This window comes from Nilaparvata lugens, chromosome 2 (assembly GCF_014356525.2).
Source record: "Nilaparvata lugens isolate BPH chromosome 2, ASM1435652v1, whole genome shotgun sequence".
Classification (NCBI taxonomy): Eukaryota; Metazoa; Arthropoda; class Insecta; order Hemiptera; family Delphacidae; genus Nilaparvata; species Nilaparvata lugens.
In genome coordinates, this window is record NC_052505.1 from 8,632,583 (window position 1) to 8,658,427 (window position 25,845).

The 25,845-nt window shown below is 34.3% G+C and overlaps 1 protein-coding gene across 1 annotated transcript in view; it reads right to left on the reverse strand.

Moving 5' to 3' along the window:
• Nucleotides 1-25,845, reverse strand: part of LOC111052315 — a 99,858-nt gene that overhangs the window by 16,018 nt on the left and 57,995 nt on the right. Inside the window, exons 4-14 of the mRNA XM_039419979.1 lie at nucleotides 20,972-21,069; nucleotides 18,668-18,801; nucleotides 17,679-17,900; nucleotides 15,819-16,454; nucleotides 15,293-15,325; nucleotides 13,337-13,951; nucleotides 11,490-11,610; nucleotides 10,830-10,939; nucleotides 10,268-10,471; nucleotides 8,842-9,098; nucleotides 7,320-7,515 (exon numbers count right to left, since the gene is read on the reverse strand). Coding sequence (XP_039275913.1) covers nucleotides 7,320-7,515; nucleotides 8,842-9,098; nucleotides 10,268-10,471; nucleotides 10,830-10,939; nucleotides 11,490-11,610; nucleotides 13,337-13,951; nucleotides 15,293-15,325; nucleotides 15,819-16,454; nucleotides 17,679-17,900; nucleotides 18,668-18,801; nucleotides 20,972-21,069 — 2,626 coding nt within the window. The remainder of the gene's footprint in view (nucleotides 1-7,319; nucleotides 7,516-8,841; nucleotides 9,099-10,267; nucleotides 10,472-10,829; nucleotides 10,940-11,489; nucleotides 11,611-13,336; nucleotides 13,952-15,292; nucleotides 15,326-15,818; nucleotides 16,455-17,678; nucleotides 17,901-18,667; nucleotides 18,802-20,971; nucleotides 21,070-25,845) is intronic.

Below are 25,845 nucleotides of genomic sequence, written 5' to 3' on the forward strand. Positions count from 1 at the left end.
GTGTGCCTGTGTGGGAAATCAGCTATGTAATCAATCAGCTTACCGTATCTCGCGAGAAATCTAGAAATTTTAATAGACTCGATCAAAATAATCTGATTTGTTGACATGAAATGGTATATCACAAAATTCAAAGTTAATCATTATTTTACAGTTTTAAGTGATTAGTGAGTGTTATTTTGTTATTCAATTTGGTTTGTGAACAACCTAAATTAGAACTTTTGTTTTCAAATATTTGGACTGAAAATTTGACCTGAATTTCAAGTGTATGGAACATATTAACCTACTTTTTTGAATATTTATAGTATATAAATCAAAATTCGGGGAAGAAACGGTTTTGGGCTGTGCCTGTGTTAGTCCTTCCCCAATCATTTTAAAGGATTGAGTTCTGTTTATCAATAAATGAATAACGAGCAAAGCTCGGTGCCCCGATATTGAGCTATGAAACGGTAACAGAACGCAATTAAATACAAAATATAAGTATATGAATATATATAATATGAGCACCTAGTTTGGGAAATTAAATTCTATCAACAATTTTATTGCAATAGACTCAGATGGAGACTTTTCAATAAACATAATAGCACTATGCGTTCATGGATTTATATCGACATCAACCAGCACGGAGGTATGAAATTACTCTCACAAGTAATCAAGATGGGTTATTAGCCCCATTCTTTAGTTTTTTTCTAATATATTATATTAATTACTGGCCATTATTATATTTTTATCAAAAATTCATATAAAAAAAAACATCATCAATCATTTTGCCCTATTATCAAGAGTATTATAACTGCTATTATGTTATTTCAAAAAGATATGATCTGTATTCAGTTGAACAAATTGAAATCGTCGACAATATTATTGTTCTGATTTACTTACGGTCTTACGGTATTATTTCTGCAGTAGACTGTAGGTAAGGCCTACTTGATATATACGGTACAGTGGCCTACTGTTTATTGGAAGAATAATGTTAGATTGAATGGTTGTGTGATTGTTGAGATGAATGAAGACTATTTCCAGTACATGATTGATTGAAGAGAATTTTCATGAGAACACTTAAAAGTAAGATTTTTCTCAAGGCCTAAATTTTTCAGGTAGTTGTTGGTCGATATAAGTACAGTACATTTTCAGCTACAAACCTCTCAAAACGAACTTGTCGGTAGGTTGGCCTATCCACGATACCGGAACTTCAAAATTTGTAAGTTGTGCATCAATAGGAATCACTTGTAAATGTGATTAATATGTTTCCATGATAATAATCACCTTGCAATCAATTTATAGGTATTATTATTATTAGCGTATGGATTTCAATGGTGGGGGGAACCAAGGGTAGTTCCACCTCCATAATATGGACTATATATTATATAGTCCAAAGTTCCCAAATGGGGAAACATTGGGAAACCGGACACTGAGGTTATAGTGAGCACAATACTAGTTATTAAAAGTAATAAACTTTTAATTAATTATGTTAACATGATGATAATCACCTTGTTGAGGCTCGAATACCAGGTAGGCGGGATCAAGGATTACATTTCCCACACGTCCAGTGGAGACAGTTTCATTCAGCAGTCTCTCCAGAGATGATCCAGAGTCTTCCAATGATGGGCTGCCAATCGTCTTATCTCACAGGTCACATAGGGGATGTGCAGATCTCGGTGCAAATCGCTGTTCCTTATGTACCAGGGCGCATTCACCATGTTCCGCAGTACTTTGTTTTGGAATGTTTGAATCTGACTGATGTTAGATGTTCTAGAGCAGCCCCAAAGCTGAATTCCATACGTCCAGACAGGTTTTAGAATTTGTTTGTAAATCAATAACTTGTTGTCCAATGAGAGTTGTGATTGACGGCCCAACAGCCAATAGATTTTACTGTATTTGAGTCCTAGCTCGCTCCTTTTCATCTTGATATGCTCTTTCCATTTCAACTTGGCATCAAGAGTCATTCCAAGGTATTTGCTGTGTTGCTGTGTGGTACTACATTCCCATTCAGATTTATTCGAATCGGGTCATTGATAATTTTGTTTGTGAAGTTGATATGAATAGACTTCATCTCATTTAATCGAATTCTCCATTTTTTGGTCCAGTCACTGAATCTGTTGCTAGCATTCTGTAGTTTTGTGGCTGCTTCTTGTACTGTTTCCCCTTCTGCCAGTATTGCAGTATCATCAGCAAAAGTAGCTATTGTCACTGCATCCATTCAGGAAGATCGCTTGTGTACAGCACATAAAGAACTGGTCCAAGAACACTACCCTGTGGAACTCCAGCCCTTATTTCCTTCAATTCGGAGACGTCGTCACCTTGTTTTACTCTGAATAATCTGTTGTTGATGTATGATTTTAAAAGTTTTACAAGTTGAGTGGGGAGAATTTTATGAAGTTTAATGATCAGTCCTTCATGCCACACTTTGTCAAATGCCTGTGCCACATCAAGGAAGATTGCTGAACATATCGATTTTTTCTCTAATGACTTCTCTATTACATTGGTGATTCTATGTACTTGGTCCAGGGTTGAGTGCTTCTGCCTGAAACCAATTGATAGGTTGGTATCAGATTCCTGCTACTTATGATGGGAGTCAATCTCTTCATTAGCAATTTCTCAAAAAGCTTTGAAATTACAGGTAGAAGAGATATTGGGCGGTATGATTTTGCTTCTTGAGGACATTTCCCAGGCTTTTGCAACATAATGACTTCTGCCACCTTCCAAATTGTAGGAAAATGCTGTAATCGGAGTGATGCATTGAATAAGTATGTTAGCATGACAATACCTTTCCTTGGAAGTTTCTTCAAGATTTCACCTGTAATCAGATCAAACCCAGGTGCTTTTTTGGTGTTCATATTATATTTTATTTCTTCTTGAACCTCATTTATAGAAACTGGATCAATCTCTGTATCTAAATCATCCATTATATCTTCTTCAGGATCAATTTCAGATTGAATGTTGTTTGGTTGGAAGATTTCTTCTAGATGATTAGCAAATAAATCTGCCTTTTCTCTGTTATTTCTTGCCCAAGTACCATCTGGTTTTCTAATTGGAGGGGATTGTAATATTGGCCGCTTAATTCTTTTTGTTACTTTCCATAATGAATAATCTGTACTGGCATCAGCTGTCAAATTTTGAAGGTAGTTATTAATGGATTCCTCAGTTAGTTTCCTTATCTCTCTTCTCAATTGTTGTGTTCTGTTATTCAAGATATTTTTGTCAGCAGGATCACGATTTGTTGCCATATTCTTCTTGCCCTTCGTTTTTCTAAAACAAGTTGTCGAATCTCCAGAGGGTAATTGCATCCTTTTGTTTTCCTGGTATATTGTCTGGTGTTTTTCCAGGCTGATTTCTGGATTTGCCACATGAAATTTTCTGCGGCTTCATCTAGCTGCTCAGTTGTTCTAAGTGGAATATTCAAGTTGATTTCATTCTTCAAATCCACTTTAAAAGCTTCCCAGTCTGTTGTTCTGTTGACTAACATTGGTCTGTCTTCTTTCTTTATTATTCGTTCACTAAGTGTGAGAATTACAGCTGAATGATCAGAATCCAGGTCAAAGCTCTCTTCAATGTCGATAAAATTACTGGATATTCTCTTTGTTATGAAGAAATCTAGAAGATCTGGAGTTTTATTCAAATCTGTTGGCCAATACGTAGGTGTCCCTGTTGAATGGAATTCGCAGCCCAGCTCCTGGATAGCCTCTCTGAGTTCTTTTCCTTTGGTAGTCGTGAGTCTTGAACCCCAATCCTTATGCTTGGCATTAAAATCTCCACCCACTATGAATCTATCTCCAAGCTGATGAAGAATATTTGTATAATCATTTTTCTTTAAATTGTAACGTGGTGGAAAATATGCAGCTCCAACAAGTATTTTCTGGTTGATGGACTCTATTCCAACTACAGTTAGCTGTATTTCATTACTTTGAATACTGAAGTCTTCATAGTGTTTAATACTCTCCTTCACTATTACAGCACTTCCACCTCTTGCTTGATTTTGAGGATGAATAGTTTCGTAAACATTATATCCATTGATTTTGAAGTGAGTCTGCTCAGTTGAATGGGTTTCAGAGATGAGGCAAACATCTATATTTCGTGTCTTTAGAAATATTTCTATTTCTTGTTTTCTATTATTATTGATATTATTTATTCCATTGGCATTCCAGGTAGCAATCCTTATATCTTGTTGGCTCGCAATATTCATTTTCTAGTTTTCTTCTCAATACTCTTACTCTTCCCTTCCAAGCTGTCAAGTCGTCCAGAAAGAATATTTAAACTGTTCAAAATTTCCTGCAAAACCTTATTGACTTCAACTGGTTGTTGTTGTTGTTGTTGCTTTGGTTGGCTCTTCTGTTGTAGGCTTGGAGTGGGTTTCGTTACTTGGGAATAGGATATTTCTCCAGTGTACTTTTTTGAAGTGAAGTTTCTTTGTTTAGTTGTATGTGGTACTTCGCTACTCCTTTTAACTAGGTTTTCTTTTTCAGTTCTTCTTCTCTGAAATTGTGAATCTGTGAGCATATCATGAAGAGAATGAAGCAATAGATGGTATTGGAAAAATATTGTAATTCATTCAATGAAATAACGCGTAAATAACTTATTCCTTGAGAGCGTAAGAAGCGATTTATATGAATTGTACATATTAATAATAGTAAATTGACGATAAATTCTATACTTGAGAAAAGAAAAGTTAGAGGAAAAGGATTTATTTGATTCTGATTTATTATCATTAGGCTATTAAGATAGATAGATAGATAAATATATAGATAGATAGATAGATAGATAGATAGATATTCAATCCATTCAACACAGTGTACTCATTATTACACAAGCAAACAGTTGAACGTCGTCAAATGATTACAAATATAAATATAGTCTATTACTTAAAACTTGATTATTAATGAGATGATTTCAAGTCAAGGTTCATGCGTTGCTTATCACAAGATGTGTGAGCTTGATGCTCTCAATTGATAAGAATTAATTTGATATGTTGGAGGGAAAACCATAGTTGAGCTGGGTAAGCGATAAAGTAAGCTAGACGATTAGATTCATATGGGTTAGATTAGTGTAGAGAAGCTAGGTTGAGGGTTCAGACATTTTCTAAATTACAACTCAGCGAACGCACAGATACATCAGTGTCTATGTTCGCTGATTCCATACATATATTATGCAGAATTTAAATTGGGATTTCCATATTTATTCATACAATATTCAAAGAGGTATTTTCATTGTGAATCTGTGAGCATATCATGAAGAGAATCAAGCAATAGATGGTATTGGAAAAATATTGTAATTCATTCAATGAAATAACGCGTGTATAACTTATTCCTTGAGAGCGTAAGAAGCGATTTATATGAATTGTACATATTAATAATAATGAATTGACGATAAATTCTATACTTGAGAGAAGAAAAGTTAGAGGAAAAGGATTTATTTGATTCTGATTTATTATCATTAGGCTATTAAGAGGAAAAAAGTTAGAGGATTCATTTCATTCTGATTTTATTATCATTATCACAGAAAAACAGCAACAAATTTGATCTATACATGATAAAAAGCATTATCAATTGATAAAGTGAATAATAGTGAAGACTGTTGAAAGTAAAATGTGGCGGCTGAAATATTGTGAGTTACAGTAATTAAGATAATGTATGTACGGTATTGCCATATATGTCCTAGGAAAATGATCAAATGAACAAATATGATATGCCGGTAATTATAAAAATAGAAAGAAGAATAAAAATCTCAGTACCCTTTTTGAATTATTTAATCACAACATGTTTCAACATTGATGCCATTTTCAAGTGAAATGAAGTAAATAAATAAATACTGCTAGAAAATTCTTATTTTGATCATATGTTAGTGTATTCATATGGTTTTATGAGCTAGGAATACACTAACTTATAATCAAATTAGGAATCTTCTAGCAGTATTTATCTATTTACTTTATTTCACTTGAATCAATGTTGACACAACCATGTTGTGATTGAATAATTCAAAAAGGGGTATTGAGATTTTTATTTTTCTTTCTATTTTTATTACAAGTAGCCCTATACAGAAAAGAGATAAGACATAATTATACTAATAGAAGAAATAAATTATATTTTCCTACAGTTACGTTGAAAAGTGGCCATTGCTGCACTGATTACAGAACGCAAAGAATCACTTTTCCGCTCTAGTGCGGGAAAAATTTTTCTGCACTCCAGATTTACAACATGGCAACGCAAAATACTTAGTAGGTTATATGGAGCAACAGTGCAGCAAAATCAAAATGAAGTTGGTAACAGTGACTGCTGTGGCTGCTATAGTGAGCAGACGTGCAACGAAGCACAACGCGCTAATTACTACTATTATATATTATAACCAACGACAACGAGGACTTTAGGATTTTAGGATTAAGGTTTTTATCAATAATAAAATTACACAGAAAAACATTTGATGGATTTCAGGCAATTTTACCCATAATTACCCACTTTTCATATTCAATGGTAACTGTAGGAAAAACTTAATGTGAAATACGTGCGCAAAGTTCCTCTGCTGCACTCAAGAAACCATTCCGCCCTCGCCTACGGCTCGGGCGTAATAGTTATTTGTGCATCTAGGGACTAAAGTGCAACTTTTTCTCCCTGAGGGAAACTGTTGTCGCCCGATGGCGTAGCCGAGGGCGACAATTTCCCTGAGGGAGAATAAGTACTTTAGTCCCGTGATGCACACAACATTTTTCCTCCACCTACACCAATACCTATAACAATGAATAATTTTACTACATCTTCACGCTTTCACACTATTTTTTTAAAAAAGTTATTTAATCAGCTGTTTTAGCACACTTGAAATTTGGACAATATGAATGTCAACAATGCTTGCCGTCGTCGACTGCGGAAAAGTTCGCATAAACGAAAACGTACCTTTAGATGAACGCTCTCGTAGAGATGCCGATGACGTTAGAGGTGTGTACTTTTTCATATCCACCAACGGTTGAACATAACCTAACAATCGAAATAGAGCTACTTATTTCCTAGAGCTAAAATATTCCAAAGATCGAAATAGAGCTCTTTTACTTTTCCTCTACCGACCACGACAGTGTTGCCACATTCCTCATTCTTCAATCGCGGCGTTGTCGGACTTCTTCCCATGTTAATCTTATGGGTTTATTTTTACTCCCTTGGGAGTAAAAGTGATCACTTTTCCCGCTGGGAATTATTTTTAGTCCCATGGGAGGAAAAGTAGTACTTTAGTATTCGATTCCAGGGTGTAAAATGAGACTTTTGATAGTAGGTGGAGGAAAACGTTTCTTTCGGTGCAGCAAACTTACACTTTGCGCACTAGTTGCACAAATAACTATTATGAACTCACAGTTTTATCATTAGTTGCTCGAGGTCTCACAAATGATAGAGTGGTGACTCCATCTTTCAATGAGCCACTCATATTGTAGAGATTTTGTGATGCATCCAAGCGAGGTGGTGAGTAGCCGTTTATCCAAGTGTCCATTATGAAATGCCTTCCCACCTGGTCGATCCAGCCCAATATGGCATCCGTTTGAGACTGCAAAACACATTTCCAACATTTTTAATCAGCCAATCATTCGCATTCTTCTTAGTATTCATTAAAATTCAACTATCCTTGTCCAATGAAGGCTCTGCTCAATGGTACACTATGAGTAATTATTCTTGCTATCATAACTTTATTGGAAGAAGATGTGAATTAATATTATTGTCAAAAACTCTGGTGATTCCAACTATCAGTTGTCCACTACTAGATAGAAAATAAATTGAGTTACATGCTAATTTTCATCCCTAAGCCTCTTGCGAAGATTAAAAAACTAAAGCATATCATGAAAGTCACTTGTCAAAGTGATTGAGTGAACTCAATTCAGATTTATGCTACAATATGGTGTACAGTAACTAGTGTATCAGATTGCACTATGAATACGTAAATAAACAATAGTGAAGAATTTGATAGGAGTGAAGTAAAAGGACAGACAACCGAGAAATATCTACTACCAATAATGAACAATGAACGCTACTACCAATCGCTCATTACAATTCCCTAAACCTTTTTCCAATGTTCAGTCTATTGAGGATCCTCATCACAAGTTATATCATCCTCATACATTTAAAGATTTTATCAAAACTCCAAGAATTTTATGAATTTTTATTACAATGTTTACATTAAAAATCCATTCCATTTGTAAAACTGTTGGAATTAATCTCAAATAGCTCCATACTGTCGGATCACTTTGGAAAACGATCATTGTACAATAGTTATACCCATATACTCCTATAATGGTATAAGAGCTTATTATTAAAGGAGTAGTCTCTTTAAGATGCCAATATTCACACAAATTGACTCTTTCAATAATTATTATAGAATGTCAAAGAGCGAACTCTTTACTCACTCATGAAGGAAAATATCTCACATCTTCCTCAATTCTCTTTTATTCCTTCTAAATTACTTGTGTATTATGGAATGTAAAGTGAATAAATAATATTAATGATAAATAAATAAATATATTATGATAAAATGAGAAAGAATCCTTAATTATTACTTGGCTTAATATTATCACATAAATCTTTTGTAATTTTATTGTACTGCACACTTTTAAAATTATGTACTTTTGTTAACTTTATTACTGTTATTGTTTTGTGATTGTAGAAATGTCTCTAAAATCATTTGGCAAGTAAATTTCAATTTCAATCACATGAAAGTTCAATATAGTTTTTGATTCTGAATATAGTTTCTTCATTACCTATGACAGAATAAGGGCTTAATCTAACATATAGATTTGTAATGTATTAATATCAAAGTTCATAATCCTATACATTAATCACAGAAAGTAGAATTGAACTGATTAGTTGTAAATTAGGGTACCATTTTATCGTTGTCAGAGAAACCAATGCCTGTCCAAGTCTCAGTGTTGGTGGTTGTAATGGTGAATCTGACATCGTCTGTTCTTGGCAGGTACTGCCATTTAGCATGGTATTCACAGTTGCCTTCTGCCACGGAGCACGATTTCGGGTAGGACCACTCTCCTCGGCACTGGTTGATTTTCTTCGGTGCAGGTTGGGCGGCAACTGTTTTCTCTCCGTTCGACGAAGGCTGTGGAACAACTTCTTCCTCTGGAGTTTCTGTCGGTGGTAAAGAAGAGTTTGATCAATTATTTTATAAAGTAGGTAATTTAATGGATATAACCACACAATAGACTTTAGTATAAAATGTAATATAATAATAATTTATATTGTAATATATAATTTACATAATTTGATGAATTACATACGGTAATTAAGTTTGTAGCGTGAATGTTGATGTTTTGGAACTTTTCCATAATTGAATAGACTTAAAACGTTGCCAAAAATCCACTTTAATTAAATAAAAATTAATATTTTACAGGAGCCTTATATTATTTTATATTAATTTTTATTTAATTCAAGTGGATTTTTGACAACGTTTCAAGTCTATTGAATTACATAATCTATGATCAGAAGAATATTCAAAATAATTGTCAATATTATTTCTATTATGATTATGATAAGCTTCATTTACAATCACTAACGCATTACACACGATTCCATAAAATCATAAAGAAGAGATAGCATAGCTTTAATTATTTTGGTTCAATGGAAAAAAGCATATAATCTGTGATATATTTTCTGTATGCTGAAACTTATATCATCATTACTATCTAATCTTAGACTTCTTTGTTCTATAAATTACTCCATGTTCATTGAATTTTATGAATTTTGAATTATATAGGCTCCTTGATTATACAGTATAAGAAATTATGTCTTCTTCAGCTGTTTCAATAAAGCCTACTGTGTAATATTACAGTTTTCATATTCTGCTAGAAACGAAAAAGTTTCGTCTGCTAATAAACGTAGGTACTATTGAAACTGGAATATTCTGCAATAATTAACTCTTCCAAGCATCGTCAGTTCAGAAAAGTTGATTGTTCATGCATATAGTTTGTTCACTAGCTCCAACGAGTATAGTATTCTGCCTTCCAACTTGGAGCAAGCACTTATCTTCCAATTTCAATCAGAATTAACTGTATAGTAGTTTTACAAAAAAATCATCAAGTTACTGATTCTAGGAGGAAATTTCTCTAGGGATAGAGTGTCATGAATGATGCATTGAAAAATTCATGAATTTGATAAATACTTAATTTTTCATAATTCATTATTTAGCCCTGAACTCGGTTCTATATTTGATACTATTCATTTCCCAAAAAATATGATACCGGGCTACCGTATGTTACCAAGGAATAAATTGTGAGTATCTAGAACAAGCATTTACATACCGTAGAAATTGATTGCTGTGACACCTCGTTGGTCACCATGGCCGTGATATTTAAGTTCATCTTGTCTGTAGAAGTCCTGAACGGATGCTGTTTCCTTCTCCAGACCTGATTTTGGAAAATGAACGTATTTTCCAGGTTCTTGCCCCTTGGCCCAGATTACGTGCATAAGGTCTTTCTCAATTGTGTGGTCAGTTGGCTCCGTGGCTGAGAAAGGCAAATAAAATCGATTAAATCAAATCAGAAAGAATATGTAGCATGAATCGTCTTCAATTAAAAAAAAAAACTATAGGTAATTTTCTAAGGTCTTCCTGATTTGAAGAGTGGCAGGAGGAACGAATTCACTGACCTTTTCTTTGAAGCTCTCCAGTAGTTATGAATTGATTAAAGGTTAGAAATTTCAACTTACTTCACATGAGTGAAATACCCCAATATGAAAAATATTATATTTCCAGTCTTTATTATTAGTCATGAGGGAATTCTGGAGTTGAATGAAAGTATTGATTTTTTAAATTTATTTTTTAACTATCACGACGAATCTTCAATATAAATAATTTTATCTCACCTTTCAATTTTTTTCTGAAAACGATTGTTGTAACTCCATCTTTCTCAAAGCCCATGGCAGCAGTCAAATCATTTTTACCGCCCCAAAACATATCCATTCTTGGTGTTGATCTGGAAATTGATGTTGAATAATAATTAATTATAGAAATGGGAATACAGAACTTCAATTGGATTCGGATAATATTATAACTTGTTCTTAATATTTATCTATTTTTCAATTGTATCCGTCTTTCTACAAAACTTAATTTTCAAGACTGCTTTACTCAAGCTGTTTGATTTGTATCAAGTTGGGAATTATTTTGAATAATGTGAGTTTGATGGGCACCCTTCAGTCTGCTATAAACAAGATCTGCTATAAAACAGTCTGTTACAGAACCTGGTCGTAGGTTCAAATCCCGCTGTAGGCATGGACGTTTGATTATCTCATAAAGTCACCCACGCACTTCCCATGCACAACAAAAAAGCTCATGTGGGCATTATCCTCAATAAAAAAATTATGAATTGAAAGGGAGTCAAGCAAGTCTCCATTATTACTTGTCAAGCAAGTAGATGTGAAATATAGGTATTACTGGACTCATGGAAATGGTTCTTCTTTTTGGAATGATTTTTGAGAATACAGATTTTACTATAAAATATGAGAGAGAATGAAGTTTGTACGTGCCTGTCACGTGTGTAATAGTCCCAAACTCTGAAAGCAGTTCCCCTCGCCATTCCGATCACCATGTCTGTGCAGTCCATCGGATTGAAGTCATGTCTTGGTGTGTAGGGTCTCAGCTGCTCATCTATTAAGACATTTTCAGTGAACTGATTAGAGAGATGAGTAAATTCGGTTTTGTACTGCTGAATATATCATTGAGAGTGAAAAGGAAGAGAGTTCAAGAGAAAATAATAAATTTTGGATCTGAATACTCCATCATCAAAGCCGACATAAAAGGTTTTACGATGATCCCATTGATCATTTGACAATGAAATTCATTCGTGATTCTACTACACATAACATTTCCACATAAGAAGCAATCAATTCAACGTCAGCAATACTAGAATCAATAATAAAAGTCATACAACTATATTCAGATTCAAACTGAAATTTAATGAAGGGTTTATAATAACACAGCTAATCAGTGATAGTTCTATTTCTACATTATCAACCTACTTCATTTAGATTGCTACGCCATAGATGAATGATTGAAAATTAATTTCAACACTGAATAATAGGCCTTGTGAAGTATAACATAGAAAAATTTAATCTAATACTTTTATATATAATAGTATTCTGATCTCTAAACTTGTGTTCTCTTAGAAGAACATAGAACTACACATTTATAGTAAGAGACAATATGTACTAAATTCTGTATAATAATTTTTTGGGTGAATATTTTTCAAATGAAATTAAAATCAAACATAAATGCCTAATATGCCTAAATGCCTAAGATACTGTACAGTTCTTGTTCTGGGAATTACAGAGATAAAACTCTGCATGAGAAAAATGTCAATGTGATCAATTGAAGTAATCTTCGTCATGTGAAATATTCTCACAATTGATTTATTAGGAGGATAATCTGCAAATATTGGAAGCACAGAACTTTAATAATTATTGATGCTAAAATTTGAAGAAAACTACATTTTTTACAAGATAAAACACATTTTACTTCTTAAAAACAACACAAAAATACTTCTCAGAATTATTTAAAAAATAAAATACACTATAGGCTATATAATATATTTTGGGTACCTAATAATTCCATCGCCCGGTCTTCAATTTTATTATAAGTGATTGTTTAACTCTATTCATTTCTACTTCTACATCACATGATAATTGCATAATACGATACAGCCTACTGTCATTTACTCAGTCCTTCTGTCATTTTATCCAGTATTTTCATTCAACTATTCGCCTTACTGAAGGTATAACTGAAGACTTCATAAACGTTGCTCGGAAGACTTTCTACTTCAACTCTTGAGACCACCCATACATACATATTTTTATTTTGAGGTAATTGGGTTTAACTGAATTAAATTCACACTTCTGGATTCAAAACGATAACTACCTACAGATGCGCAGCACAATCTTGAAAATGAATTTATTCTGAAACCCCTGGTATTCAAAGAGGTGAGAGACGAGATTGCAATGGGAAAATCATTTCAGCTTTCTGGTGGACGATATAAAACTATAAGATTAATCATCAAAACTCTAGCAATATAAACTGAGCTACTAGTAGAATCTTATAAAAGTGCTACAAAGTCCTGAACTGAGAATAGAATGAACTTTATGGGTTTTAATGATAATCAGACTGTAAAACTCTTTGTCAAGTGAAATATGATAATGAATATGAACTGAAATTTAGTATTTGTGATTTCATGTGTGCAAAATATACCATGACAAGAGTGAAGTGATGTGAATCATGCATCAGCATCAACAAACCCAAGGCAAACACCACTGTAATAATATAAGTATTGCACTGTTGCTCTATAATTACATTAGAGAGAATGGAAAACATTGTTTTTTACCTCTTCCATGAGACTGATGTTTTCCCTTCTGCGAATTTGAATCCACTTGGAGCTTTGAGTTAGGCTCCGGTTCAGATTTTGGTTCAGGATGAGGTTCAGACTTAGGTTCAGGTTCAGATTTAGGTTCAGGTTCGGATTTAGGTTCGGGTTCGGATTTAGGTTCGGGTTCGGATTTAGGTTCAGGTTCGGATTTAGGTTCAGGTTCAGATTTGGGCTCAGGTTCAGATTTGGGCTCAGGTTCGGATTTAGGTTCAGGCTCAGATTTTGGTTCAGGCTCAGATTTTGGTTCGGGTTCAGATTTTGGTTCAGGTTCAGATTTAGGTTCAGGTTCAGATTTTGGTTCTGGCTCGGACTTTGGTTCAGGTTCGGGTTCAGATTTTGGCTCTGGTTCAGACTTTGGTTCAGGTTCTGGTTCAGATTTAGGTTCAGGTTCAGATTTTGGTTCTGGCTCGGATTTGGGTTCTGGCTCAGATTTGGGTTCTGGTTCAGATTTAGGTTCTGGTTCAGATTTAGGTTCTGGTTCGGGTTCTGATTTAGGTTCAGGTTCAGAACTGGGCTCTGGTTGAGGATGGGGACTATTTCGAGAGGGTGAATGTGCCTGATGACCCCTCTTTCCTGAGAAAAAAGAAAATAAGATTCCAAGCCAAGAGGAAAAAAGACTTATCACCAATCTAAGAGAGAACAAATAGCAATGATTCATCTACTGCATGTATTAAGCTAATATGGTAGTTTTATTACTGTAGTGTGTTTTGTTATAATGGAATAATGTGAAATAAGTACATTAGTACAGTGTGGCTTGAAACTACATTTAATGACTTTCAGATAATATGATCATTATTTAAGAGTTTACATTCAAAGCAATTTAGCATTCCAAGTGCTCTCAGAATCTACTGTGCAATTATCTACTGTGTGATACAAAGTATTGAGCATGATCTTCAATGAATTATAAATTCCATATCTAAACATAGGAAGAGATTGAACAATAGCCAAGACTTAATATTTAGAAGAATTTGTCTTATATTACCTTGACACAAGAGTACAAAAGAAGTTTTATATACAATTGAAGTATATTCTGGATGAGAAGTTATGTTCATAGACAGCAAACATAACCATTCCAACAACATTCAAGTCTTGATTTGTGAAGAGAACAACTATTATAGATCTCATTCGCTACAATTCTTCAGGTAAGTAATGTTTGTTGGTTTCATAGAGGAAAGTCATTTGGACAATTCAATTTATCTATAAGAATAAAATGCATGGAGGCAGGATGATGCAATTTTTGCTAAATTCCAAAAGCGAGGCGTGCTACATTTTCATTTTACATTATTCGAAATGCATGAAAAAATCGACTATAAAACAAAATCCCGATTTTATTATCATTTTCTACATCAATATCTGAATGGTTTATCAATATTTTCACTGGTAATAATATTTATGAGATTATCTATATTCATCAATGTCTGAATGGTTTATCAATATAAGCTCTGGTAATAATATTATCTGATATTGATGAGATTATCCAATTGATTTTGGAATAATAAAAAATGTTAAAATACTTCTCTTTCCATGGCATCCAAATGCAATGATAATGATACGAGAATGATATTTAAGAAAAGAGTAACAAATCACCATGAAGATTCAAATTATAGTATATAGCGATGTGATTCAAACTTGAATTTAGTGGGTTATGTGAATCAGGCAGTGGCTTAGCCTATATCATGAAGTGCATAATACTAAAAAGCTGTTCGAGTGATACATGTTCAGATTTGATGATGGCTCCTCTTATAATTTATCGGTACGAACTATAGTGAGAGGCCTTTGAAATTTGACAAGAGTTTTACTGATTGGAATGTAAGTAGACAATCTATTATTATTCCATAGAATCGGAGATCGGTCTGACGTTCAAGAAATTATAGAAGAATAATAGCAGAATGCAAACGTGAATACATTCATTACCTTGTGGATCGGGACTTCTTCTCCCTCGAGTTCCTGGAAAGGATTACGAAAAAAATATTTCAACATACTATAGAATCACCAACTAAGCTAAATATGCTAAAGCTGATATTAGCCTGCCTTAGAATCTATTAGTCAAGAACGAGGAAGTATCCATATTTGGATTTACTGTGTTTTAGTACAGAAATTATCGTTCCTGGAGGATTTTTATTGATTATTAACATCTTAAGTTAGTATGATGATAAGAACATGACTTTCCATGACTTTCAGAAATCTGCAGGTTCTCAATGGAGTCCCCAAGTCAAATAATTGAAAATAATTTGAATGCCTAATCAGCTCTGAAAATCATGACATTAGATTACATCTTACCTCCCATTATTAATTTTTCATTTAGAATCTCTCATGATATTGATTGAATCATTAATTGATTTATTATGCAATTGTATATTTATGAGTATGAAAGTACCTGAAAGTACTTTCAAAGAGTTACAGGACACTCTGAACTAGATGATTGAACGGAAATGCATACCTTGTTTGGTGCTGACTCTGAAAGAAACGCTGGTTTGCACAGCAACTTCCGACTGATCGTTGGAGTCTGGAGTCTCATGTGCCTTGGTTTCCCGCGAGGAGACGATCTTTCCAGGCCGTCTACGATGAGCAGCTGGTCTAAGCGGTTGAGGCTCGCTCTTTGGCTCAGGTTCACTCTTAGGTTCAGGCTCACTTGTCGGTTCGGGTTCACTTTTTGGCTCAGGTTCACTTTTGGGCTCAGGTTCGCTTTTAGGTTCAGGTTGGCTTTTCGGTTCAGGTTCGCTTTTCGGTTCAGGTTCGCTTTTAGGTTCAGGTTCACTTTTCGGTTCAGGTTCGCTTTTAGGTTCCGGTTCACTTTTAGGTTCGGGCTCTGTTTTGGGTTCAGGCTCCGATTTGGGATGACTGTCGGTTGCGGCGGCGGTTCCTGGAGGATCTTCTAGCAGCGGGAAGTTCTTGCAAGCCGCCGTCAGGCTGCTGGGTCGCCATCCAAGGCCGACATAGCTTGTGCCGTTCACAACCATGGCCACTTCCAGTTCGCCTTCTTCTTCCATAACCTTCCAGTACAGCTGGAAAGTGGGAGACAGTTGTTTGTGGTTGTAGGATCCAAAATCTAATTCTGTTCTCTTAATAGGAGATCCTGGAACATCAAGGATGTATTGATGAGAAAAAGAGTTTATGAAGAGATTCATGAAAGACAGTGCCCATGTTTAGATAGAAAGAACCATGTCTCAGAAAGAACCATGTATCAGAAAGGACCATGTATCAGAATAATAGACCATGTATCAGAATAATAGGCCATGTATTTGAAAGGACCATGTCCTACTCGTTTGAGTTCGCCATTCATAGACCATGTATCAGAATAATAGGCCATATATTGGAAAGGACCATGTATCAGAGAGGACCATGTCCTACTCGTATGAGTTTGCCATTCATAGGGAGATGGGAGAATCGAATCATATGCCATTCGTATGGACATGGAAAAATGGAAGCATGGAACTGCTCTGTGTAGAATAGTAATTCCAGCAAAAATTATAGAATCTAGGGCTTAAGGTCCAATTCCAGCGACGACTGTAGCCGCGCTGCATTAATTGCTATAGTCGACATTATATAGATTACAATCCTATACAGTAATAGACTACAGCCGTAAATACAGTCGTCGCTCAGGAATGGGATCATTATTTATAGCTGAACCTAGTAGAGTCGAGTCAAGTTGAAGTGCATCTTTGAAGGGATATTTTCATGGATCAAGATGTGTTTCTTCTTTACTCTGAATAATTCGAATTAAACATAATTTGAATAGGCATAATTAAAGGCTTTGAACAAGGTAAGAATTGCTATGATGATTGCCAACCTCCGCAATGGAGATGTTACTTAGAGAAGAAGAAGAATATTTTGTATGGTGATTGAAATAATTGAGATTATGGAGTTTTTTATAACACAATTAGATTCCATGAAGATAAAGTTACATCGTTAACTTCCATGAAGTTAAGGAGACATCGTTGTATGGTCCCTCTCAATTTTCAACGTTGGATGGTATAATACAGGTACCATCAATTGTGAGACTTTTAGTCCTTGGGGGTACTTGAAATTATTTATTGTTCTATTGATGTAGATGAGTTATTGTGATTTCTTTGTACAACGTGTAATTGTATTATTTTATTATCTTTATTTTTATATTTTGCAATATTGTTGTGATTTACTCTACTTTTCATAATTTCTGATTGGTGTAATGTATCAATTGGAAGAATAAATGAATTTATTATTATTATTATATTGGTGCAAGCTATGTTATGTTGTTGGATTGCGATGAATCTTAGTGTAAGCTATAAGTTCTTGTGAACTGGATCAGTAGACTACTAACGTTTGGTGCAGGCAGGTCCGAACCAGCCGAGCTCACAATAGCACTGCTTGCGGGGGGCGGTTGTCGCCTGGATGTCGACGCACCGCCCTCTGTCGCCGCAGTCCAGGTTATTTAAGCACTCGTCCCTGTATTGGCAACGTGGCCCATAGTACAACCGATCACACTGGCACCTTGACAAGTAATAGCGGCCATGACCGCTGCAGTCTTCTTTATATGATTTCCCTGCGAAAAGAAAATTATGTATTATTGATTTTTTTTATTAGTATTTATCATTTTACAAAGGCAACTTTCTAGAAGTATTTCAATCCTAGGTGATGATGATGGGATGAATGATAGATAATACAATGAAGGTAGAGTTATGAATGAATAAAAATTATAGGTTATGCTATCCACTTGAATTGATTTTAGTCCACTTTTCAGTCCAGAAATAAACTAGAAATTTTGAATTTGATTTGATTAAAATTGAATATAATAGAATGATTACATTCAATAAACTCTCAGAAGACCATTCGAATTTTATATAGTTGACTTGTTACAAATAAGGATTATCTAAATCTAGTCAGATTGACCAAGAACGTCTCTAAAATGATACATTAAGATTTTCACACCTTTTAACTTGGCAGTAACAGTAAGTTATGTGTGAGTTGATGTGGCAGTAATAAGTTATGTGTATGTTCAACAGTAAGGCAGTAAGTTCATTTATGTGAATCTATGCAAAGTTTTATTTAAGTTTTCCAATTATCTGGCTTCAGAAACAATTTAAACGGAAAATTTTAACTGGAAAAGATTGAGCATCAAAGTCTAAATTAGCATGACAGTATTATTGTATCACAGTACTATATGCAGTACCTCCATATAAGTTGAAGAAATTTAAAAACTTGAAACTATATAAGTTGTACCTAGTCTGCAATAATCATGCCAGACCAATTTCTAGAGTTTTCAGTGATGAAATAAACCAATAACACATAAGAAATTCTGGAAATACTCACTAGGTTTAATATCTACATCGGCACATGACCAGAACCTATAACTATTGGACCACTCCTTTGCTTCTCGTAGTAACCTTATTGTGCAGTCTTTACATTCGAAGTCAGATGGTAATCTAACTGGGTAAGATTGAGCTCTGTAACAGAAATTGATTATTATTAAATCATTTGGATTGATAATAATTGAATAATACAAGCATATTTTACTACAGTAAATTAATTGGACAGGTTAAGTTCAAAACGTGATTCTCTTCCATCGAAATTCATGCTCCGATCAACAAGTATCAAATGAATAATTGCAACAGGAACAATTAAAAAAAAAATAGATAAAAATGTCTAGTTTTACTCGTATTTATTCGCATTAGGTGAGTGAATCAGAATTCGCAAGCTTTCGATGGTAAACGGAAGTGAACCAATTATTTTCATCCATGCTTTCTTCATCAGTATAAAAGTTGTTGATTGATTAATACTTTTCCAATCAATTTAATTGAATGTGTATTCCATTCTTGTTAGATGTGACAGGGGTGAACCGCCCTCCCTAAATATAGAAAAAATTCAGGTATTACCCTCCCTATAAAAAAATTCATCAGTTGGCATTTTAAACACTGACTGCTGGCCACAACAACAGAAACCTCACTGTTACATTCTCTATTACATTCTGAGAACCACATTCCAATAACATACTTTTTTCAAATGAAACAAGATATGTATTCGATTTACTGCTAAATCCCTTCATTCCTGTTTACTAATCCGCAAATACCAATTATTTTCAAAATGATTGTTATTCAATCCTTAAGCTGCGTTTACACCGGAGTTAATAACACAAGTTTTTAACATTTTTGTTATCAACTGATGTTAATTACAAAATTTAATAACACTATGTTGAGTTGTGTTTACACCGGAGTTGATAACATGAGTTATTAATAAAAAGTTGTCAACTTGACTGAATCGACAAAAAATTCTCTTGAAAAAAGTTGATAACTCGTGTTTTCAACAGAAAATTCCTTTTTATTAACAAGATTTATGTTATCCATCGAGAGTCGGTAACTTTTGTTAATATCTCCACCGCAACCCCCTCGCCCAGCATCCCTACCCTACAACTACAGCTGTTCCCTAATAACTACAGCTGCAGACAAAACACGTGACAAAGTTATTAACTTTTGTTGATAACAAGACTAGCAGCCAAAAGAAAATGTTATTAACTTATGTTGAAAGCTTTTGTTTTAAACTATGGTGTAAACGCATTTTAATTTATTTACATTAGATCAGATGAAGATCATTATTTTAATGATCACACACATGTTTCAATTCAAATTTAAAGACAATTTTTTGCTTTTTATTCCGGCTGTTATATCATATGAATAGTCTCGTTAAATAAAATCATATGGAAGACAATTATATTGATAACAAGATCTTGTTAATAACAAGGAATTTTCTGTAAGGCTATGAACACATGTTAGCGTCGCACCGCGCGGTGCGACGCGCGTCCAAAATTCTACAGTTGTACACATGTAAGCGTTTTATACGCGGCGTCCACCTCCAGTTTAGCAATGGAAGTTGAAGAGGTAACATGTATGTGGCTTGTGTATCATAGATATAAAGCGAGAAAACGAAGGCAAAGAAACTTTTGCGTTCACCCTATTTTGACCAATAGATTAACGCATGGTGCTTTTGTGACACTTTACCCTAACTTGAGGAAATACAAACCCAAATTTTTTAACTATTTGCGAATGTCGATTTCATCTTTTGACGAGTTGTTGGAGATCGTAAAAGACGACTTGGCATCAAGTTCTTGTTCTGTTCTTGTAATCAGGACTCGCCATATCCCATATGACACGTCGTCTTTTTACTTCTTCTATAAACAATTCTGTGTCAAAATTGTTCATTTCCATGGCTGCACACTGAACAGAGTTGCTGTAAAATCACTACACAAAACAAGTGAACTAGATCAAAACTGGCGTCCGACTGCTCTCATGTGTACAGTCCAACTGACTGTAGTGTACTGGGAACTGCGCTGTCGCCGCGCGGTTCAGGTTGAAAGTCTGGGCGGCGCAGTGCGCGGCGCGTCCACATTTGAGTGAGCTGTGCATGTGGACGCTGCCATTAGCTCCATTGTATATCGCACCGCGCGGTGCGACGCTACCATGTGTACATAGCCTTAGAAACATGCATTATTAATTTTTGTCAAGAGAAATTTTTGACGATTCAGTCAAGTTAATAACTTTTTGTTAATAACTCGTGTTATTAACTCCGGTGTAAACGCAACTGAAAATCATATTTCAATAAATAAATGAGGTAGTTACTTACGTGACATCAGTATGTACAAATTCTGAATTAGAGGTAACAGGGGTTAAATCAAGTACCGGCCTCAGCAGCTGGTCTAGCACTTGCAACTTGAATCCTCCCTGAAATCGGAAAAAAATGTGTTAAATTTAAATCATATTCATTTTCCATTCTCATATAATATACTCATGATGTAATATAATAAAAAATAATAATAAATATTCAATGAAAGTGAACATTAGTGAGGGAATGTGAACAAATTGATGAACATAGTATATCATGTATTTCCAATATACCAATTATAGAGAATCGAATTGTAGTACTTCCATTTCCAATATGGTCCAATATAATCGAGTTCCGATTTTCGAATAGAAAATCGAATTAGAGATTCGAATTCAGAATTATAGTATTTCCATTTCCAATATAGAGAATCGAATTCCGATTTTCCCAGATCAATTACTTAATTTCTCTCAAACTCATAATAAAGAGATAGATTTCGCAATTAAAGTATTCAAACAACTTTGGGGGAAGGCAACATAAGGTAAAAAAAGTTTCACATTGATCCAAAATTATAATCTGTGACCTATCCCACAATGATCACTTACTTAATCTACATTATTATTGTGTATATGCACATGGCCTACATCATGGAAACTGATTTTTTATATCCATAATCGGCTCATAATCAACTTTGAGCAATAAAAAATAAATTCATCTCCCTCCAAACTTGCATAACATGAATCACTGATCCCAAACAATCATAGCATGAATCACGTCGTGTTTCATGATCAATAGAACTAATAGAATATTCCATAGCCAAGTTAAGATAGCTCCCAAATTGAAACTGAACAACAGTATAAAATTTGACCTTCAAAATACTTGATGAGATTCCATGCAAGCTTTTGATGAAGTGTAGATAAGTATTAAGGCAGACAAAAGCCTTTGGTATCCTGTGAGACAAGCCGCTTGATAGCATTGGCGGCATTAGGCCTGAGGATGAGAAGCATGACAAAGACCGGTATGCTGTCTAATGATCATCATCGACGCCTTTTGTGTTTCATCAACAGAAGACGACGGAACGAATCTCGGCGGCCACTGAACACTGATGCAGCGGATCATCCTCATCTCACAGGTGCCAGTGCCATTCTCCGATATGCCGTTACAATAAATTCTTCTCCTTCATAAAAATGTATTGTCATGCTGCTTTACAGGCTCCCACATCACTTGCATTAACCTATACATTCTCATAAGCTACCACTGTTAGGCTACTATAGTACTAGTCGGAGTATAAGTAGCTTTATCCCACTCCTTTTACCCATTATCTAAGTGATATGGCAGAGGTGATCTGACAGAGGTACACTAAACTCCACTTTATACTGCAGGGCCACAACTCATAGAATATACAACCTTTTACTCGCCTGATAAGAAAGAGAGATATTGTGTGCTTATGAAAATTCCGAACGAAAATATTGCAGTTTCAAATAAAGTCTAAATGAGAAATGACAGTGATGAGGATCAAAACAGAAGTGACTCAACTCTATACAGAGGACAATCTTTAGCTCTATGATAAAATAAGCTATTCTTATCAGTGGTTCACCCTCCTCAACCAATGATCATTGAAACATTTACTAGGAATTAATGTTCTTCGCTGTGAGCCACATACCGCAAGCAACGTAGCGCTGTTACAGCTCGACTCTCAAGTTTCGTCATACACATATCAGAATGCAATTCGCCTTACTTATAATGAAAATTAGCCTATCATTGCACGTCTGCAACACCAAGCACTTGAGAATATTGTTCGAACGTCAATGGAACAAAAAAGAGCGTCCAAAGTGGAACGTGTGAGCAAAACAAAACGAACAAGAGAAGAGAAAGGAGCATTGTTACTGGATGAGAATATGGTTTTAGGAGCTGGCTAACAAGAGTTTGAGGTAAAACGTTTAGCTTGATTTGGCAAGAAGCTGAATTCTCTTCTCAACTAATCAATTTACAAGGAATAATTTTACCCACTCAGAAGGAACTCTCTCAATTTTCAAAATCTCAAACTCAATTTTCAGAAATATGCTAAGTTCTCTCACAATAATTTACTTTGACACAATAATTATTGAAGAATTGGAAGAAGCAAATGACTTCAACACCCCAACCCATCTACAATGCCAGTACCTACCACACGCGTCTGAATATGTAACAACCAACCGTCCTCATAAATAAGTAGTGAGCAGACAGTAGATGAGTAGAATAATAGCTAAGAAGCTATTGGATATTCTTAACTTAGATAACTTGAATATTTGAAACATAATATAAGAATGATAGAACGATGGGGACCATATGTCCATATCCAATGTAGAGAGAGGAGTTTTAGTGGAGCTGATGTCATCACTTTTAGCAAAGCTTAAAATGAGTTTGAAAAAACTGCTGCTGATGAATCAATTGGTACATCACTACCAGTGAGAATAGAATGTAGTATTGTATATTACATAGGTAATATTACATTCTATACTCTATATAATTATAGTCTATCACTTCTATATGTGTCTTCACTTCTTGAAGTGACTATCACTTCTACACTTCTATATGTAATATCTAATATTACAGAATGTAATATAACATTCTATTATTACTAGTCACTATAGATATTCTTCAATGAATAATGCAAATTTATCACTTTTATTGCTGATCAAAGGCATGTATTCACTTTCATCGGACTATTCCTTCCTCCATACCACTGCATGAGTACTCTTCAACTTCCATTTGTCCTTATTAGAATTAATACTAGAGATAGCCTGAGGATTGTAACAATGAAAGTCTATTATAGAATGCTGAAAATGGTATTGTTCAGAGAAAGTGTTCTCTCTGGACCACTGAATGATCTTACTTTATAATTGAAATGATCCATCATTGTGTCGCGTCGATTTATTTCACTCTGCGGTTCTATTGCAGTGTGAATATGAATGCAAACCCTACAAAAGCGTCATTTCATTATTAGAACTGAATTTGAAACAGCGATATATTGTATTCAATTTTTTATTCAAAGTGATGAAGCGAATTTAGATTGATAAAACTTTCATTACCTGAAGCCCTGAAGGTGATATTAATGCGTTGTAAGAATACAAAAGAGCACTAGTTTTCAGGGTCACTATCAAATTACTTATTGAATTCACTTTTTGATGCAATTTGCTCTTCTTTCGTCTTCAAAAGGGGCATCAAAATGAACAACAAGAGTGAATTTGAATGAAAAGTCATCAAATAACTAACAAAATGATGTATCAATTTTTGTATTTTGCTTCTACAACATCAAAGATATAAGGGCTCAATCACTGATATAGCCTAGCTATAACTACAGACAAGAATAAGTTCTGTGCTAGAACTCAGATCTATTAAAATATTATTTTGCTGGACGAATGTGATAATCATTTCGAAAAGGGTAGATTATCTCATATATTCTATCGAATTCCCGAGGAGCAAGGTTGTAAAGTGATGTCGCTTTCTTATTTTAAAACAATTTCTTGTTCAAGATATAAAAATGAAGTGATATAAAAATGCCATACTTCTGCTGTATTTTTAAGATTACTCCTTTCCTATTCTTAGATATAGTAAGACAATAGTTCGAAACAAAACTTGTTGAAAATATGAACATGGATAATTTAATCCCATCTATTTTTTATAACAAAATATTAACATTAAGCATCAATACAGTACTTATAAGGTTTTTAGGATAATATATATTTGGACTGTAAATTTATGTGATCTTTATAAAAGTGTTTTAATAACCTCATTTGGACTATTTTTATCAGTTTCACTATTTTTGGACTATTAGGGAGAGAACAGTTTTGGATTTATCCTGTTGATTCTCTCCCAACCATTAATTTGATATTGTGATTGTGGAGTACCTATAGTAAATGAATAAATAAGATACGTTATTTCGAAAATGTCCCTCTCATCAATTGGGTAATCATTGTCGTGAGCTTGAATCACTACAATAATATTAATTATAATTAGAAGTTTAACAAAACAACATACGTAAGTAGCAAAACATTCACTTTCAAATTCGCCTATTGTCACAATGAATAGATTCTGCGTGCAGATTGAAATTTATTAGCTGTTAAATTCGGACAAAAGTGCCACGAATCTTCTTTGTCAGTTGTCACGAGTTTTTAGACGTGAGTGTGAGTTTATTCATAGGATGAAAGCTTGACGGTGGAAGGCAATCACTCAACAGCACTGTTTCCCAATAAGCTATGATGCAGTAGAATAAATTGTCTTTAACGTTCGGAATTGATGTATTTCTGAACAAGAACTTTGAATTCTACGATACTTAACTTTTTTGCCAACTATAATGGGCGGGTTGCAAATTAGAATAAATATCTTCTTAAAATCCTCTCCTAGAAGAATGTGAACAAGTCTTCATTTAACCTAATTCATCCCAAAAGATCGATCTTCAAGTTCTGATTTTTGTTAATTGATTGTGTAGGCAGGGAGTATAGAATTCATTAATCACTGAAATCATTGAGAGTAATATTTATCATGTACCAATCATGTTTGTCTAGTAGTGAAAAATATTCTCTGGACTGTATATGCTCTGATGCTGAGACAAATTTTGAATACAGTATTATTTACCATATTTGAACTATGGAGACACTTTAGGGACTACCTACCGTAACTATATTACCCATATGTAAGGGGTAATAATTATAGCCTACCCACCTACCCATCATCACGCTCCCACCTGGCCCACTAGCTTTGTTTTTTACGAAAGTACAAGCCGGAGAACACCTTGATAGAATACTTATAAAACTGAGAAGGGTTATATGAATAGTAATTGAACTAATGGAAATATTATTAAAATTATGATAATTAATTCGAATATCCAATATACGACATATATAAATAGAACTAAG